Consider the following 17,483-nt stretch of genomic DNA (forward strand, 5'->3'; position numbering starts at 1 on the left):
ACAAAAAACCCAGTTCCATTTTACAGTATAATGCAACCCACTCAAAACCCACCTAAAACCTCCCTCACTACCTTGGGAGATGATTTTTATGTGTATAATATGACCTGATGTCAGCTGTGGAGGAAACAGATTTTGAAGTCTGTAACCATTGCTAAAGAAGTGAAACACTTTTTCACTAAGTATTCATTCAGCTGCCCTAAGCAGCAGAAGCACCGCCACAATACTGCGCTCTCTTTACACGTTGCTCCCATACTGCTACTACCATCGCTAGCTGGTTCTGTGTTGGCTGCATCATGCTGTGGAAAAGTTTTTTGAAGAGCCCAACTTGGAAATACCTGTATTATACTGAGAATTACCTTCTAAGGTAATTTCTGAAATTTACCTTCTAAGCCAAACTGAAGTAATGATCAAGTTCTGGATCAGACGGCCACAGTAGTTAAAATATTTTAAATTGATCCTTCCAGTTCTGCAGGGTACTGGCACTATAGGATGTAGTTTAACATATGGTAATTCCTTCATATAGCCCATATGATGGGAAGGGATCAGAATTACAGCTAAACTTTCAATAACCAACAAAAATATAATATTTAGATTTTAGAAGAGAGAGACAAAATCTCCTGTTCTTTCCAATGTTGCCCGTAATTTTGTTTATGAAAAGCATCTGCCAGCTAAAATAGTGGCATGCTAATATACAGTCTGCTAATGTAATACTAACAAAAAGACTTCACCTTCTTACAATGTACTCAAAACATTATCCTATAGGAGCTATTTGAGGACAAGCAGTAGTAAGACATTGATAAAAGTAAGCAAGTTTAAAAAAAATGCCATCCCAGAGATATTTAAGGCAGATGAAAAGGCTTAAACGTTCTGATTACTCAGAAAAAGAAGCCACAGCACGATCCATGCAAAGAATTTAGACCAGTGAACCACAACCAAGGACAAGTGCCAGGAAAATCAGGAGCAGCAACATGAGTGAGGCACTATCATCTGCCCTACACCTTCTCAGTCCACTCCAGCAGATTTCATCTTTCCCTTGTCCTATACTAGGTACTATTCTCATCACATGATAGGGCATATAATGTGCTATGCCTGCTTTTGTTAGTTTGTTCATCTCAGCCTTGGCCATGTTGATCACCATAACTGGTCTACTCTGGCTTCCAACTGGGAGGCCTGGAGACACACCATCTATAACGCTGCTGATGCCTTTGAGAAAGCACGCAGGAGCACCCTTGAGGAGAAAAGGCAACGCAGAAAGAATCGTGTCTTGTAGAATATACCACCTAAGGAGTCTTTCTGCTGTGCCTTTTGCAACTGGATGTGCCTGTCTCATATTGGCCTTTTTAGCCACCAGCGCGCTTGTGACAAACGTGGGTAGAGCCCTTCCCAAATCTTCTTTCGCAAAGCCCAGCCATGAAAATCATGTCCTTTTATTTTCTACTGAATATCTGGACACTAGCAATGCTGAGAAACTAAAATTTACAGTAGCACAACCCTGTATGGTAAAGAGTGACTAGACAACAGAATGTGAACAATGTAAATCTGTGTCCTTCCTGCCCCTGTAACAGTTCCACTTCTTTAGAAAGGTAAAGGTAAGCTTCACTGGAGGTAAAAAAAGAAAAAAAGTAAGAAGACTGGTCTTCTCAAAATCCATGTTGATCTGAAGTTGTACTTAATATTTATTTTTCTACATGTTTCTCATTTTGGCCATGAGTTCTTCCAGGCTTTCTTCAGATTCTGCTACCGTTTCCTTCATTATCAAATTCTCTTCCTATTAGGAACAGGAAGAAAAAGTTGGCAAAAAAATAGCAAACAACAATCCCCACACAAATTAGCTTTACTGCCTTTACACCACACCGTTTTCCTAGAACCAGGCACTTGATTGCAAGATTAGGCCTAAGTGATTATATGCTTAGACTGTAAACTATTTCACTTTGGAGTTAGAATGTTCTGGCTGCAAGACATACAGATTCTATGTTTCCCAGGTATACTAATTGCTCTTTGACTACATACAGTTTTAAAAGATAAATATGGTAAAAATTAATTAGTCACCAAAAAGCAACTGAGAAATTCACATTTGTTTTCCTTCTACCAGCCCCGAAAAGCATTTATTCTTATCACCTCAAAACTACATTCCCACCAGCTTCCATACTTAAAGAAATATATTTCATAGAAACACAAAATCATCTGCACTAATCAGATGTACTGAGGTCCAGTTTCACTGGAACTGTTCAAGATGGAATTTTATTTTAGGTTTAAAGGCAACCAAACTAGCTGGTAGTATAAAGTTAATCTACATGTATTTCAAAAATTCATAAAGAACAAATATGTTACCTTTTCTGGGATAGTATATGCTACAGTAATTCCCTCAGGAAGGTCGGGTACCGGGCCAGATGCAGCCTTCAGCTCATCTACTGAAGTTTCTGATACTAATTCGATGCCTTTGCATTAAAAGCAAACAAGAACTCCATTAAAAGGTAGAAGAAAAAGTTCTTTAATAACCAAGCTATCACAGTAAGTAAGAGGTAAGCTGCAGCTTCTTTTCCAAAACAGAGAAAAATTAAAAGCAGAAAGACCTTTGATTTCAACCTCTTCCTTCCACTATCAATACAAAATATCTTCCCTTTACAATACAGTTCTATATATGTAACTTATGGACAAGAATGGCACCTCTTCTTTGTCCTTACTATTTAAATCTTACTATGTGGACACCTCTGCCAATGGTAACATAAGATTATTTTTTAGATCATATAATAAACAGAATGTATACCCCTGTTCTTGAAACAGTTATATAAAACACCTTTACCATTACTTAAGACAATTCCTTCTAATTTAAAGCCCTCAAAGGAATATAAAATTCCACGGGATGCCTCAGCACAGTGGTTATGGAAATGACAAATGCTCTTCAGTAGATTTAAAAGGAACACACAATTAATACATTTTCTCACATCTCTCTCATCTTCAGAACATCTTTTAAGAAAGTCTTTTACTCAAGCAGCAGATACATTTTGAGCCTAAAACCTGCACGCTGCATCAAAAACACATCATCAGGTTGTGGTAAAATTATTGTCAAAACCTGTGAAAAGCCAGTAGTAATTGCACAGTATAAGTTACAAAAATAGGAACTGTAAGAATTCTATGTACCCTACAGAATGTTCACCCAAATTGAATCTTGGTACTGGGAACATCATTTAGTCTCCAGCTGATGACTTACCCCAGTCATTGTCTTCGTGTACTATTTCATCTTCCTTTTCAATTACTTCTTGTTTTGGTTGTGCAGCTTCTTTTTTCTGAAGGAAAACCACAAAAAGATAAAAACCATAATAAGCAAAATGTCATAGTCAAATTTTCAACAACAGCAAAGAAGATCAAATCTAATATTCATGTTTCTTTCAATATTTAAGATAAAGCAGTCACAGTTTAGAACTTTGTTAGCTATAAAAAAGGCAGAATACCTGCTGCTTAAAAAAAAGCTAAACCCATTAATACTCAGAAACACACAATATTTTCTTATGTCCAAGAAAATATTACTTAACTGAATGCAAGCCCTTCTTCCTACCCTTTTGCTTTAAGACAACTCTACATACTGTATATTTAGAAACATGTGCAACCATCTCAGGACAAGGCTGCTGAAAACTGGAGTAGCAATTAACGTTTTCTTTTACTACAGATTTGTATCTTGCAGTGTTCTTAAGATTTTAAGAAAGGGAAAAAAAGAAAACCCAAATCATTTTTACCTTATAATTTTCTTGCTGTTTTCTGCAATTGTGGTCGCTACATTGTGGGTTTGGCTTCATAGACATAGTTGGGAAGAAATCCTGCATTGCATTGTAACCAAGATAGTAACTCACAGTACCAAAATTTAACAGGTATCTAGAAACACAGAGAAAGAAGGAGCTTACATACATCAATTTACATTATATTTATGCAAACCTAAAACTTCAGTTGCTCAAGGAATAATTTTCCCTCATAGAACTTTTAGAATATACTCACACTACTGCAGTTGTAAAGAGTTACTGTAATTGTCTTAAATAAGCTGTAGTCACCTAACAACAGCATAATTGGATCAATATAGAATCCAATTCTCTTCTAGTCTAAGTGTGTGAGAACACATCAGCTACACTCAGAAGTATGTTTAGAGTAGCATGTAAGCAGTTTCCTCCTGTGCCTTAAACCATTGCTTGAAACACTGAGGTTCCCTGTATTACAATGTGGAAATTTTAAACACCTGATCAGAACCAGTTTAATAGTCTTTATTGTAGGGTCTAATTTGCAATCAAAATAAAGATTCAGATTAAGCTGCAATGTTTGCATTCTTCATTCAAGAAAAACATCTCTCTGGACAATTGAAAATGGAGCTTTGTTGTTTACAGGCACACTTGCAAACAGTACTTTTATTCCTTGTAACTAGAAATTTTTGGGTAATGGACAAAACCAAACTAAGGCTAAAAGCAGGCTAAATACAATCTTTTTCTCAAAGATGCTTGTAAAACACTCTGTGTCATTTTGAAAATGAGCACAAAGTTCTTCAAATATTTTCCTTGCTGATACATGCAATTCTTTTAGCAGTTGGAGTCATGCGACATTACTTTTTGAAAATACTAAAATAAGTCATATTGCTTTATAACAGATTTTTACAAACACTGTAAGGGAAATAATTTATTCTTTGTCCATGTACAAAATTTCAAAGACAAGTCAGCACTGTAGCATTTTTTGTGTATAACTTAATGATGTCAAATCAGAGCATGTTTAAATGCAGAAGTAAGAAAAAAATGTGCATCTGTGTATGCAGTAAAAGAAATTCTTCGGAAAACCCTGAAACTGTTTCTTACCCTACTGCTATTTAAAGTGGCAGTTCCAAAGCAAACACAGCAATGTTTCAAGCAGTGTATACTTCAGCACTGTCCAATCATGCCAATACCATCAGGAAACAGGCCACAGACATTTTAAAAGAACCAGACCCGTCATTATGAAAAGTTCTTTCAGGTTTTTCTTCTCTTATTGGGCTGTAAATCAAATAGCAACAACTCAGTCACTTACTTCAGAACATTTTGTACCAGCATTCCTGCCACAACACCCATAGTTGTAGGAAGACTGGCTGCACAAACTCCCTCTCGTTTCAATGTCTTCTCATCAATATTTGCAGCAACTACAAGTGGAGGAGCACACTGAAGGGAAATAAAGAAACTGAGTTTAAAAGAAGTTTTAAAGAAATCCCACAGATCACACAAAATCTTAAGCTACTGAATCAGCTGTGCCAGATCACTCTCACTAGCCAGCTAATCTCCATATTCCCAGTCCTGCTTTAAAAGGCAAATGAGCAATTCAGCAGAGCGCTGCATACCGCGAAACAAGCGGATTCACCAGGTATGATCAGCTGTATGTGTCCCGACACTGCATTTTCACTGACTCCAGATTCCATCCAGATTTGACCAAGTTCATTGCAGGCCTTATAAACACAGAAACACACACATCAGCACTGCAAAAGTTTAATGAAAAGAAAAGAAACCCAAACAATGTGGTAAATTGAGTGTGATTAAACACATCCATCTCCCTGCTTTAAGACAAAAAGGCTATGATCAGAAAAAGGGGCACGAAGAGATAGAAATTATTTATCAGAGTCAAAGTACAAATCAAAAGGCAAATTGAAGTTGACCTCAGAAAGCTAGCCCATTGTGCTTTCCTGAGGACCTGAGATTTTTTAACAAATACAGACATTAGTGATCCAGTTACAGCACACTACAGAATCTAATCGTACAATCTACTTTTACAGGCTTGGATACAGTATATCTGTGTACCTTCCCTGCCTGCAATTTATGGATCCAGTCAGCTGGAGGATAACAGAAAACATACATTTGGCATGTACCCTACGTTGGCTGCTACTATAAAGAAAAACAATTTGATTAGGTACACAGCATTAAGTCATTTTTAGTATACAGAAAGCCATATGTAGTATACAATTAGCTATAGACAGTCTTTTAAAAGTCTGTAAGATTTAACATACCAGCCTTTAAAAATACCCTTACATAAACAAGATAATCTGGAAAGACAGAGAGAGTTTATGACACAACTCTTTTACAAACCATTAGCTGCTAGTAACTTAAAAGTCTACAGTTATATTTGGGTTTTATAAGAACTGGGTAAAAGCTCAGATTCAGTTTCCTTAAACCAAGGAAACATTTCTTAGGAGATTCTTTTTAAATTCCTGTCTTTTCTACAGTCCCCACAGTTCCTAACATTGTTACAGGAGAAAACAGACTTCCACAAGCTCACGCCTTCAATGGCCTTACCGTGTTAATCGCCATGCGAGCTTCAAAGTTGTCTACACAGCTTAGAACAAGGTCAACAGGTTTCCCTTCCTCCAGTGCACCATTACTGAAATAAGCATCACAAAGTTTGCATGAAATTGCTGGCAGAACAAAATACCAACATGGCAAGCAACATGCCTGCTTCTAGAGTACAGAAGCCCAGGGGAAGTGAATTTGTAACAAAACTTGTGCAAATGCAGAATAGTGTACAAACAGCATCTCTGATCTACAGAAGAAACAATAGCTGAAGCTGGGATTTAATATATGGGCATTTTAGACTCAAAGAAGTTTTATATAGAAAACACTCACAGAACAAAGTATTGGAGAATTGTACCTTGGTACAACAGAACTGCAAATGGCAAACGTTATTTCAGACCTCCTCTGTGAAATCCACTAATAGCTATTTTATTTCTTCATTCTATAAAGCATAACTGAAACCACTTTAGAGCAGTGAAAATATGATCTCATCTGTTTTCTATAATGGGAAAAGTCTCTAAGTCCTACAGCTTTGCCTGGAAATCTAAAGATGCACCAATATAAAACATAACTGTGTAACAGCAGAAATAAATGCCAACTCTAGAGAAAACATCTAGGCAGGAATGTCTTCATATACAAATATTTCCCAGTGGTTTAAGTTATTAAACTGAAAAAAATCCCTCAACAATAAAAAAGTGAGGCTGTATAGAAGCACACATCAGCAGAAGTTGGCAACATGCTTTTCTTGAGAGATTTTACCTTATTCTGTCCATGAAGTGTTCAAAGTTGTCCAGTGTTGTGATGTTGTAGTTATGTACTTCAAACTGAACATCAGGATTAATATCCCTTATGGAGGAAATAATATGAGTCAATAGTCATGAATGCAATGATAATTTGCATTCTACTCCCTAACTTCGCAAGTGTTACTATACTCTTAAGTTTCCAGCCTGAACTCAAGAATACACCCATTTTTCTCCAAAATTCACAAATTAGATGAGAAAAAAACCCACAATATATTGAATTGGCATAGTTTATACCAAACTTCTGAGCAAAACTAGCTTTACTTAAAAAGTAGACTCACATAAAGGTTTTGGCCAATATGTCTTTAAAGCATCAATCATTCCCACAAATATTTTATACTCAAATTCCCCAATTAGATCATGCTCCTTTGCAAGTAATTAAGAGCGAAACACTGGTTTTCTGGAGCAGCATCCTAGGCAAATACATTTTAATACCCACTTCTCTAAGCTATACCTCAAAGTATGCTCTGCTGCTTGCACTTTACTTAATCCAGCTTGATGAGGTTGGAAGAAGAGTCTGTTCATGTTTGCCAGTTCCACTTTGTCATAGTCAAACAGAAGCAGCTACAATAAAGATTGTATTAACATGTGTGAATCTCCAAAGACACAGCAACTAGAGTCCTATGGCAAGGTATTTTAAACAACAAAACTACTTCTAAAAAAAAAAAACAACAAAAAGCCACCCCAAGCTAACATCCCTCTACCCCTGCAGTGTCATTCAATTCACATATAAAAGGTGCCAATTTTGTAAGTGCATGAAAGACTGAATTCTAACTGCCATTCAGGAGGAACCAATTTGTTAAGTCCTGAAAACTACTCTTAATAATAAGTAATCTGTTCATTTGATCTAAACAAAGATTATTCAGCAGATTAATCTACATGAACACTATCATCTCTATTATCACATTCCTACTTGCTATTATGTCATTAACTAAGAATGTGTGATTTATTTCACTTGTCTTGGGGTGCAGTTCTTCAAAAACAATTCTCTTAAAATACCTGCATAGTACATGGACATGTTGTTTATTATAAATTCTGAATCAACTGATGTTCTTTGCTATGCCTAAGATGCCGGTCTTCGCTCCTTCAGAAGAATAAACTTCGCAATAAAAAATTGCATCACTTCTATATTTAAAAACTTTCCAGAGTTTTAAGAGTAAATAGTCAGGCTTTGTCTGGAAATACAAACATTTGAGCCATTCTCCGAATTCCTCCTTTAGAGAAAAATCTATATACACACTACACACACACCAAATTATTTTTAACTGCTGCTAAATTTTTAGCTCTAAGTCTGCCACATGACAAACTACCATTTGTGATAAAAATATCTGTTTGATATCCACCACTTTTCAAATTCATGAATATAAACTTCTTATTATAAGACTTAATCTTCTCTGCAAGTTATCCCCTCCTTTTTCTTTGTTTTGTTCTCCTTTTGCAATAATCCAGTATGAAGGTTAGATAGATGGGCTCGTATAGGAGTACGGAGATGACCAGAATCCAAACAAGGATCATCCACATCATACAAGATTTTGCCCAAAGTAAATCAATTTTACTAGTGTTAAGAAAAATACAGACTCTTCAGTGCAATGTTTACACAAGTGCTTTCTTCACAACAGCTTTTTTATTTGGGTAAAATCAACTGAATGAAATCAAATCAAACTCTTCATAAAGAGGACTGGTCCATCTACTGTAAAGAAGTAGAAGAAAAAAAATCTCATTACCTTACCAATGCCACACCTTGTCAACATTTCAGCAGTCACACTTCCAACTCCACCTACACCTACTACTGCAACTGTAAAGGTACGGATTTTCTGTAGAAAGAAATAAAATAGAGACAAGGATATCAAAAGTGGTCCTCCCAGGGAAAAAATGCAAATAACATTTCATTACAGATAGAATCCTACCTCATAGTCTTTGACAATTCCCATTCTTTTTAATGCCATCAAGCGACTACGAATAAAAAAAAAAAGCAACATTACACAGAAAATGCTCTCTATGTTTCAAATAGCAATTTTGCTTTTCAGGTATTTAAAATCACTTTTGCTTTAAAAATAACCCCTCCAAGCACCAAACTCAAGCCTGCTGCTTTCACTGCAGTTGTGATTGCCAGCTAGGTACAGTCTGAATGAGAGAGTAGATGCTTTCCTATTAGCAACAAAGTACTAACCCTGCAGAAACTCATTTTCTTATTCAGCTGGTATGAGTAATGTCAATGAAATCAGGAGGACACATAGCTATTTTTGTAAATTAATCCCAGATTTACAGAATGAAAGATGACACTTTTTTCCGTAATGAACCATATGGCAGCAAACTAGTGAAGACTTGCACTGTCTTCTGATCAATTTGATTATATTAACTCCAATATAACATTAAAAAAAAAAAATAAAAAATTGACACTATCAGGTTTTAAGGATAAATGAAAGGATTTTAAAGTAACATTTTATCCTGTTACTGCATTTTTACATTGAAAGTATCAACGAAAGTACAGATATCGACTTGTATTAAGGAAAAAAAAAAAAAGGCATCAGATTTCCAGAAGAGAAGGGGTCCCTAGTGCTCAGCAATTCTATAAATCAAACTCTAAAATAGGTAAGCTATGAGGAATAAGACCTCGTGTTATACCAACACCTGTCCATTTATTAGCAACCTAGCTGAAAAACTCACAAGGTTTCCCCTCTCTCTTTCGTACTGTAAAACAAGATAATACAACGTAGCTCTGACATACAGCCCTGTCAGCCCAGGTAGGTGGGAAATCCGAGAGCATCCCTCCCCTGCTCCCCACAGAGCACCTGCCTTCAGCCTTGTCCTGACACCCCCCCTCCGCACACCCAGGCCCAGCCCTTAGACCCGCACCCGCCCGAGCCCCCCTCCACACGCCTCTTTCCCTTCCCCCAGACCCGCAGTTCCAACCTACGGCCCTCCCTCTTGCCCATCCTCTTTATCCCGACGGAATCCTCCGCTTCCCGGACGGCCCCTGGCCCCGGCCGCACCTGTAGGGGTTGGAGTCCGTCACCTCCGGGCTCATGGTGTCGATGCGGGTCCGCGCCGGCCGCCGCCCGCCCCGCTCCCGGGCCAGCTCCTCCTCCAGCTCCCGCACCCGCCGCTCCAGCCGCTCCAGCCGCTCGGGATCCGCCATGGCAGCGACACGTCTGCCCGGCCGCGGGAGCTTCCGGGAAGCGCCGGGGCGTTCCCATCCCGGGACCGCCTCCCGACACCCGGCAGCGGGCGGGTGTGCGCTGAGGCGGTACCTGTCTCCCGGGATTGCTGTCTCCCAGGAGAAGCCACCCAGCCCCGGCAGCCCCGGGGGCGGGCAGCGCTTTCCTGGGCGGACCGAGGCGCCTCCGAGCGGCGGCGAACGGGACGGGACGGGGTGGGACAGGACAGGACGGGGCGGGACGGGGCGGGCAGCGGCGGAGCCTCCCGGGATGGCGGCGGAGCCGGGCACCAGCGAGGTGCGGCGGCAGCACCGCTTCGACCAGGGCAGCTTGGAGCGGTACCTGAGCAGCCACCTGCGCGGCTTCCCGCGGGAGCCCGCGGGCGCACTGGCTGTCAGGCAGTACAGGTAACTGGCGGCACAGGTGACATAGGTGACACAGGTGACATAGGTGACACAGGTGACGGGGGAGCCGCCGCTCTTCTGCTCCAGCGCTCCCGGGAGGGGCCAGAGCCGCCTCCGTGGCCCGGACATGGGCTGTGAGCCCGCACTGTGAGGCGAGAAGAGGGGCCGCTCTGCTCGCTGCTGCCTGGCAGGGAAGGTGGCCAGCGGTAGAGATGTCCTGGGGATGGCGGACAGCAGCCACCGAGGGAACAGCTCATCCCTTGGCCGGCTGGAGAAGTCAAAGTTTGCAGTGGCGGCGAAGGTGACCTTTGTCACAGACACTGTGTGGCCGCAGCCAGCCGTCTGCGGGCGGGCTGCGTGTTTGGTGGGCTTCCCGCTGTCCTCAGAGTACTCGCGTGATTGTTTTATTGCCTCTCAATTTATCTGCTCCATCTTTGATTACACAGCAAATAGTAATGTTCAGAAGCACATACTCGGCTTAAGAATTCAATTGTAGAAGCGTTAGGCTATCGCCGGTTAAGCAAATCCATGAGAACAGGGCAAGGATGTGTTGAAATTCCCATTAACGCCCTGAGAGCAATGCCATGCGCAGGTGGGGTGCCACACCCAGGCTCCAAAGCCACTATCCCATAGAACGGTGGGTTCATTTGCATTCAGCAAATTAGTGTTGTGGCTGCGTGACTTCACATCGGGAGCTAATTATTAGAAGGTATTCTAAAAATACGTATTAGTTCCTCTGTAAACATGACCTAGGCTACTTTATCTGCAGACCACTAAGAAACAGTAAACAATTTTTCATTGACTTCTGTTGCAAATATAAAGCATCCATTGAATCCTCAGCTGTACCCTAATCCTCGTATGTACCTCGATTAAGGAGACTTTAGGAAGGACCTTAGGAGAGTAGCTAATAGTAAAATCTGCTAAAATACTGACAGTATTTGTGCTTTTACTAGTTTGCTTGTCTTGTAGTTGCAGTTCAAGGTTTCAGCTGGTGTAAATTTCTTTTGTGCTAGGCAGAGCATTTGTCAGTGCACTATACTTGTTAAATTGTGTTACAAACTATGCCCTAACTGCTTCAGGGAGAATGGAAATGTAATGGAAAGTGTGAGGGCAAAATTTCGCTTGATTTTTATTTTGATTCTGTAGGCTATCGCTTGCTTCCTTGTAAGACTGGATTTGAAGAAAAACCCACAACCCAAAACAACTCCTGAGAAGAACTCTTTCCTCTGTCCTGTCGTTTTGTTCAGGCCAAGTTGAAGTGCATTTTGCATAATTTCTGTTAAAAGTTTACAAATTTGTAAGTACTTGAATTTGTACTTTTGATCTCTCTCTTTGTAGCTCTGGCCAGTCAAATCCGACCTTTTACCTTCAGAAGGGTGGTCAGGCTTATGTGCTCAGGAAGAAGCCCCATGGTCCCCTTTTACCCAGAGCACACAAGGTAAGTAACATTCCTCATAAAGCTCCAGACACTTCGTATTACAAGTGACTAAGTCCCATACATTACCCGGCACATTGTTGAGTGTGTCCAGAAATGCAGTGAACTGCTGGATCAGTGAACTGTGTTCTGTGAACTAAACATTGTCATTTACTGTGCTCATTTATGTTTGGGAGGTTTTAATTGAACCTAAATTTCTGTGTCGTCTTCAGGTCGATAGAGAATATCATGTGCAGAAAGCCTTATTTTCGGCTGGTTTTCCGGTGCCTGAGCCCCTGTTGTATTGCAGTGATGTTTCTGTCATTGGAACAGAGTTTTATGTAATGCAGCATGTGCAGGTTGGTCCTCCAGTGTGAGAGATTCTTTCCTTCTCCCTACTACAAGATGCTTTTAAATTGCCTTTCTGTTAGAGCCTTACTCAGCAGTCACTAAGTTTTCTGATATGAACATAAATAATCTTCTGATAATTTTAAGAAATGGTAGCTATCAGTGATTCTCATGGATTTCAGCTTCTCCAAGGCTTATTTCCCACTTTGTTGAAATATTCAGCTCAGTATTTGACCTCCTGTTCTTGTTTTGAGTTCTCAGAAGGATGTCTTGCAATATGGCAATATTTCTTCTGTGAAAAGCATAACCAAGTCAGAGGGAAAACATTCAGTTGATAAAGTTATACCGAATCTTTGGACATCCTGCAGCCTGTTTAGTAGTGAAGATAGGAATTGATATACAATCACCTTTTCTTGAAAACCAAGCAGGATTTCAGTTCAAACAGAAAGAATAGTTTCAGAAAGAATACAGCATAATTCTGTCTGTGGTCCATCCCATCTGGGGGTGCTGTAGCTGAGTTGATAGTGCTTCTGTTAGGTTTTGGTGATTTTTGAGTGTAAGTATGCTGTATCATGTTTGTTTTTTTTTTCCTGCTGAAGGAGGATTTGAATTCAGGCCTGTTTCCTTTCATTGAGTCCTACTCTGTCATCAGGTTAACTGGGAAATTAGAAATATAAGAGTTTGTGGCCCAGTTTCTGGAGATTAAGTTAACTTTCCTACAAAACCCATGAATCAAGAGTAATAAAATATAAGAGTTCTGAAAAATTTGAAACAGATTTCTTACATTAAAGATGGAGAATTTTTCTGGTTTTGGCTACAAGAAAGTGATTACTTAAGAAGAAACCTTTCTGCATTTCTAAGTATGTAAATGTACAGTCTATCCATTCTAAGATGGACAACACTCACTGTTTTTAACAAATACATTGTATATTTAGAAAACAACCATATATTTATTCTGTTGAATAAACTATTGCACAGTACAGAACCTGATTTTGAGATTTGTTATGCAGAACCTTTTAGTAAAAAAAATTCTCTTGCTACTTTATCTGTGTGAATATATTGAAGCCATCATGCAAAACAGTGAAATTGAGGAGCTCAGAGGAGATAGGAATCTGTTTTTTCTCTTCCAATCTGTTACTGGCAGCGTCAAAATTAAAGGATAAAATGGAAAAAACACACCCATCTTTTAGATATATTAAACTGCCTTTAAGGAGGACACAAGTGAATTTCTTTGGATTGTTTGCCTCAGCATGTGCAACCCACCTATTTCTCTTCTCTCCCTGTCTGTGCCCCCCCATCTCCCTCAGGTCTTCATTGATATTTTTTCTGCAAGTTAGTTGTTAGAGGCAATGCAGCAACATTATTTTTCCTGGTACTTTCAAGCTTTGTGATATCTGGACTGAGTGCTCTAATTCAGACTTTCATCTACTGAATATATCTGTTATTTTAATTGCCTTCCATATACTAATGATCTGAGATTACTGTGAATCCCTTCATCTGCCCTGGGCGAGGAATAAAATAAATGAGGAAGGAATTTTTGTTTGCATAGAGGTGTTGATTCACTACATTTGGGTTTGGTCATTAAATGTATAGCTTTACTTCTTTTCATCTGGTGTGTACATCCCACCAAATATCTGATTTATGGTGTTTTTAGGGTCGCATTTTCCGAGACATCTCATTGCCTGAAGTGGGCCCAGCAGAGCGTTCTGCTTTGTATATTGCAATGATAGAAACTTTGGCCCTGTTGCACTCCTTTGATTTACAGTCATTGGGCCTCCAAGGATATGGTAGAGGACCAGGATACTGCAAAAGACAGGTAAAACTCTTAAAAAAATTCTCTTGTCTTGTCAGGTCTTTGAATATTTATTTGATTTGCAAGCTAAATTATTAATTATTAAAAACTTGTAAAAGTAACCATCATATATTAGCTATTAAGCACCTTCACTTAGTTCAATTATTTTGTGCACCATGTAAGGCCACTGCTACATTCAGATTGATTCTATAGTGCTATGCTCAGGGAATGATACTAATTTGCTTTTGGAATAATCTTAGATTTGGGCTGCGTAAATAGGATTGAAATAGAAATTAGAGGTAGTCCTCATTGCATCTTTTGATCTCATAGTTCACATTTGCAAATGCAGAGGTACTGGGTTTTACTGAATTCTGTAACATGATAATCGTGAAAAACCAGAAGCACATGCTTCAGAATTTTGTGCTCTTTAAAAACTTGGGAAATCAGTTGGAAAATCTGTTGGAGTGTTTGTATTTCTTTAGGTGTCAACTTGGAAAAAACAGTATGATGCAGCTGCTCATACAGATATTCCTGCCATGAACAAACTGGCTGACTGGTTAGCAAACAACTTGCCACCTGATGATAATGAAGAAAGCCTGATTCATGGGGACATGAGGATAGATAACATCGTCTTCCATCCAACAGAGGTATTTGAAACACTTCATGTAATGGAACACTTCTGTGGATTATTTTAGTGTGTGATACGTCTTTGAAAACAATAGGAGAGAAATTAACTCTTCTCTATACTGTGTATGGTATTTAGGTACCTAATACAGTCCTGGTTTTCATTGCAGGAGCTAGACAGAATTGATAGAATCATAGAATGATTTGGGTTGGAAGAGACCTTAAAATCATCTAGTTCCTTGGCCGTGGGCAGGGACACATTTCACTAGACAAGGTTGCTCAGGGGCCCATCTGACCTGACCTTGAAAGATACTCAATTTATTCATTAGTTCTAGTCCCTACTTCAAAGTCCAGGAACAAAACATTGTGTATGCATAAATCCTGTTGAATTCAGTGCAACTCGTGTCTCACTTCATTAAACTACATAAACATCTGATCCAAAGCCCATTTGACTGTGATATGGCTTCAGTTAACAATGGCTTTTGGAACAGGATCTGAATGCATGATACATGATACTAGTGGAAGCAAAGAAAAATCTCCCAAAACTTCTTAGTTATGGAGTACACATAGATCACAGGGACCCTGAAAGGGAAAAGAAAGAGATTTTTTTTCTGGTTTTGGAAATAAATATGTGTTACCTATCTATCGACATAGTTGCGTTTTCATTATTTTTTTCCATGCTATTTGCTGTGTTGTGACCAGAAAATATGCCTGGGATTTGTGACCAAGACTCTGCAATGCCTACTTCACAGCAAAGCAACAGGTCCCATTGTTGTGCATGGATTAGTTGATAGACACATTAGTTGTAGGCTTAAATGTGCTGATTTGACCCCCAGAACTGATTTGACTGAGATTTGGCAGTCTCGGGAACTCTCCCAGCTGTTCCTGATGCAGTTGAAGGAATTGATCGAGCTGTACGTAGGTAATTTCAAGTTATCTTTAGAAACTCCTCCTGTATAGGCAGGAGTGACCATGTGGGAAAGACTTTTGCACATAGTTCAAGTAGCCATGGATCGTGAGTAGGCTGGAGCAGTCGTTCAGATTGACAGACAAGCTGGATTATAAGAATTTATCAGAATGACAGACTGGGGAGTCTCAGCACACCCAGCTGAAGACGCCATTGCAAGGATGCTTGCAGCAGAAGCTTGTGTCACAGTCTGGGCAGTGATTGACTTCCTGTTTAAGAAATTCAGTTCTCCATGTAAATGTTCATCTCTACATAATATTGTGATAAATTAGGGGGGTTGATGCATGGTCTGTTTCTGTGCTAAAGGACCATGCAACAACACTGGGGAAAACACAGCAACTGTCAGTGCTACTGTTCTTTAGGATATTTTAATTCAACCATATTTTGACTTGAAGAGTTTACAAGTTTCTGACAGGAAGAACACTACTCAAAAATGTAGATTTAAATCAGATTTTCTGTGGAAAAATGCCTAACTTTCTGCCCTTATGTGAATTTTAATTTTCTACAGATCCTTAGATAGGGCCTAAAGGAACTCTTTTTGTTGTAGACAGCTACAGTGCATGTTTTTAATTTTAAATATATAGTAACCAAATAAAACTTGTGGATATTAAGTGAGTGGTGTGTCTGTGGATGGAGAGGATTTGTCTTCTAGCGCTCACTCGAGGTTTTTATTTTTATTTAAGGCTCGTGTTTTGGCAGTGCTGGACTGGGAACTTTCTACTGCTGGTCATCCTTTAGCAGATTTAGCATATGCCACTCAATTCTACTTTTGGCCTACATCTATTAAGGTCTTAGGTCAAGGATCTGTCTTGGGTTTCAAAGGCACCATAGGTATGAAAATGTAATCTTTTTGTTGAAACAAATTCTAGGGTTGATTTTTATTTGAAATGTTACCCTTATAAACAGGAATTAAATGGTAAATCTACAAACATATAATTTTGCACCTGAAAATAACTCTTCCATGTTTTCTTCATTGTTGGAAGCATGCTGATAGAGAGGTTTTAGGTAGTTCTGTTTTAACAAGCCGTGTCTTAGCTACAATATGCTACTTTGGAAAAAGTTTAGTTTGAACCTTTCTTAGAGATAATGGAAGAGAACAGAAATTTAAATGTAAATATAACTTTTATTTAAAAAAGAAATCCTACCCCCTTGCTGAAATTAGTTTCCTGACTGGAGTGGAGGTGAAGGGTGGTAGGAATTGTCACAGTTACTTGAAATTCTGGCAAATCCTTTTTCCTTTTGTTTCCCATATCATATCACAGTTACAGCATGAGAAATTACAAATCATGGTGTTTACTATGTAAATGAAATATCTCATAAAGATGAAAAACTGTTGAAGAATAAGCTGGGAAAAAAAATCATAGAAAACGTTGAGTATTCTAAAAAATGGTTGTATTTTTTTTTTAGAAACTCCTTCGTTTGAAGAACTGGTTTCCATTTACTGCCGCTGCCGGCGTATTAACACTGCTTTATCCAACTTCAACTTTTTTCTTGCTTTGTCATATTTTAAAATGGCAGCAATAGCCCAGGTAATACACTCACATTTGCTGAAATATCACATATTTTTGTGTGTATATGGGTAGTTAATTTAGTCATGGATAATAATCATATATCTATACTGTTGTCAGTTGGCTTGAGGGACAGGCTGGGCTTGCTTGCAGTATCGTGTGCAGACATTTATCTTTTCTTTTTTAT

At 39.0% G+C, this 17,483-nt stretch overlaps 2 protein-coding genes across 2 annotated transcripts in view; one reads left to right on the forward strand and one right to left on the reverse strand.

Annotated features, from left to right (window-relative positions):
• Positions 1-168: 168 nt before the first annotated feature.
• UBA5 (ubiquitin like modifier activating enzyme 5) lies at positions 169-10,255 on the reverse strand. Its single transcript, XM_051789130.1, has 12 exons — positions 10,075-10,255; positions 8,989-9,034; positions 8,806-8,895; positions 7,536-7,645; positions 7,041-7,127; positions 6,288-6,372; positions 5,342-5,446; positions 5,038-5,165; positions 3,735-3,870; positions 3,212-3,287; positions 2,332-2,438; positions 169-1,768 (listed from the first exon to the last, which is right to left on the reverse strand). The coding sequence occupies exons 1-12, from the start codon at positions 10,218-10,220 to the stop codon at positions 1,685-1,687; spliced, it is 1,200 nt and encodes a 399-aa protein (XP_051645090.1). The 5' UTR covers positions 10,221-10,255; the 3' UTR covers positions 169-1,684.
• A 212-nt stretch (positions 10,256-10,467) lies between these two features.
• Positions 10,468-17,483, forward strand: part of ACAD11 (acyl-CoA dehydrogenase family member 11) — a 29,789-nt gene continuing 22,773 nt past the window's right edge. The window contains exons 1-7 of the mRNA XM_051789139.1: positions 10,468-10,646; positions 11,982-12,081; positions 12,291-12,416; positions 14,060-14,221; positions 14,680-14,844; positions 16,472-16,619; positions 17,196-17,317. Of these exons, the coding sequence (XP_051645099.1) occupies positions 10,510-10,646; positions 11,982-12,081; positions 12,291-12,416; positions 14,060-14,221; positions 14,680-14,844; positions 16,472-16,619; positions 17,196-17,317 (960 nt within the window). The 5' untranslated portion in view covers positions 10,468-10,509. The remainder of the gene's footprint in view (positions 10,647-11,981; positions 12,082-12,290; positions 12,417-14,059; positions 14,222-14,679; positions 14,845-16,471; positions 16,620-17,195; positions 17,318-17,483) is intronic.

Source organism: Manacus candei, unplaced genomic scaffold (genome assembly GCF_025592945.1).
Source record: "Manacus candei isolate 608988 ecotype Guabito, Panama unplaced genomic scaffold, ASM2559294v1 h1tg000026l, whole genome shotgun sequence".
NCBI lineage: Eukaryota > Metazoa > Chordata > Aves > Passeriformes > Pipridae > Manacus > Manacus candei.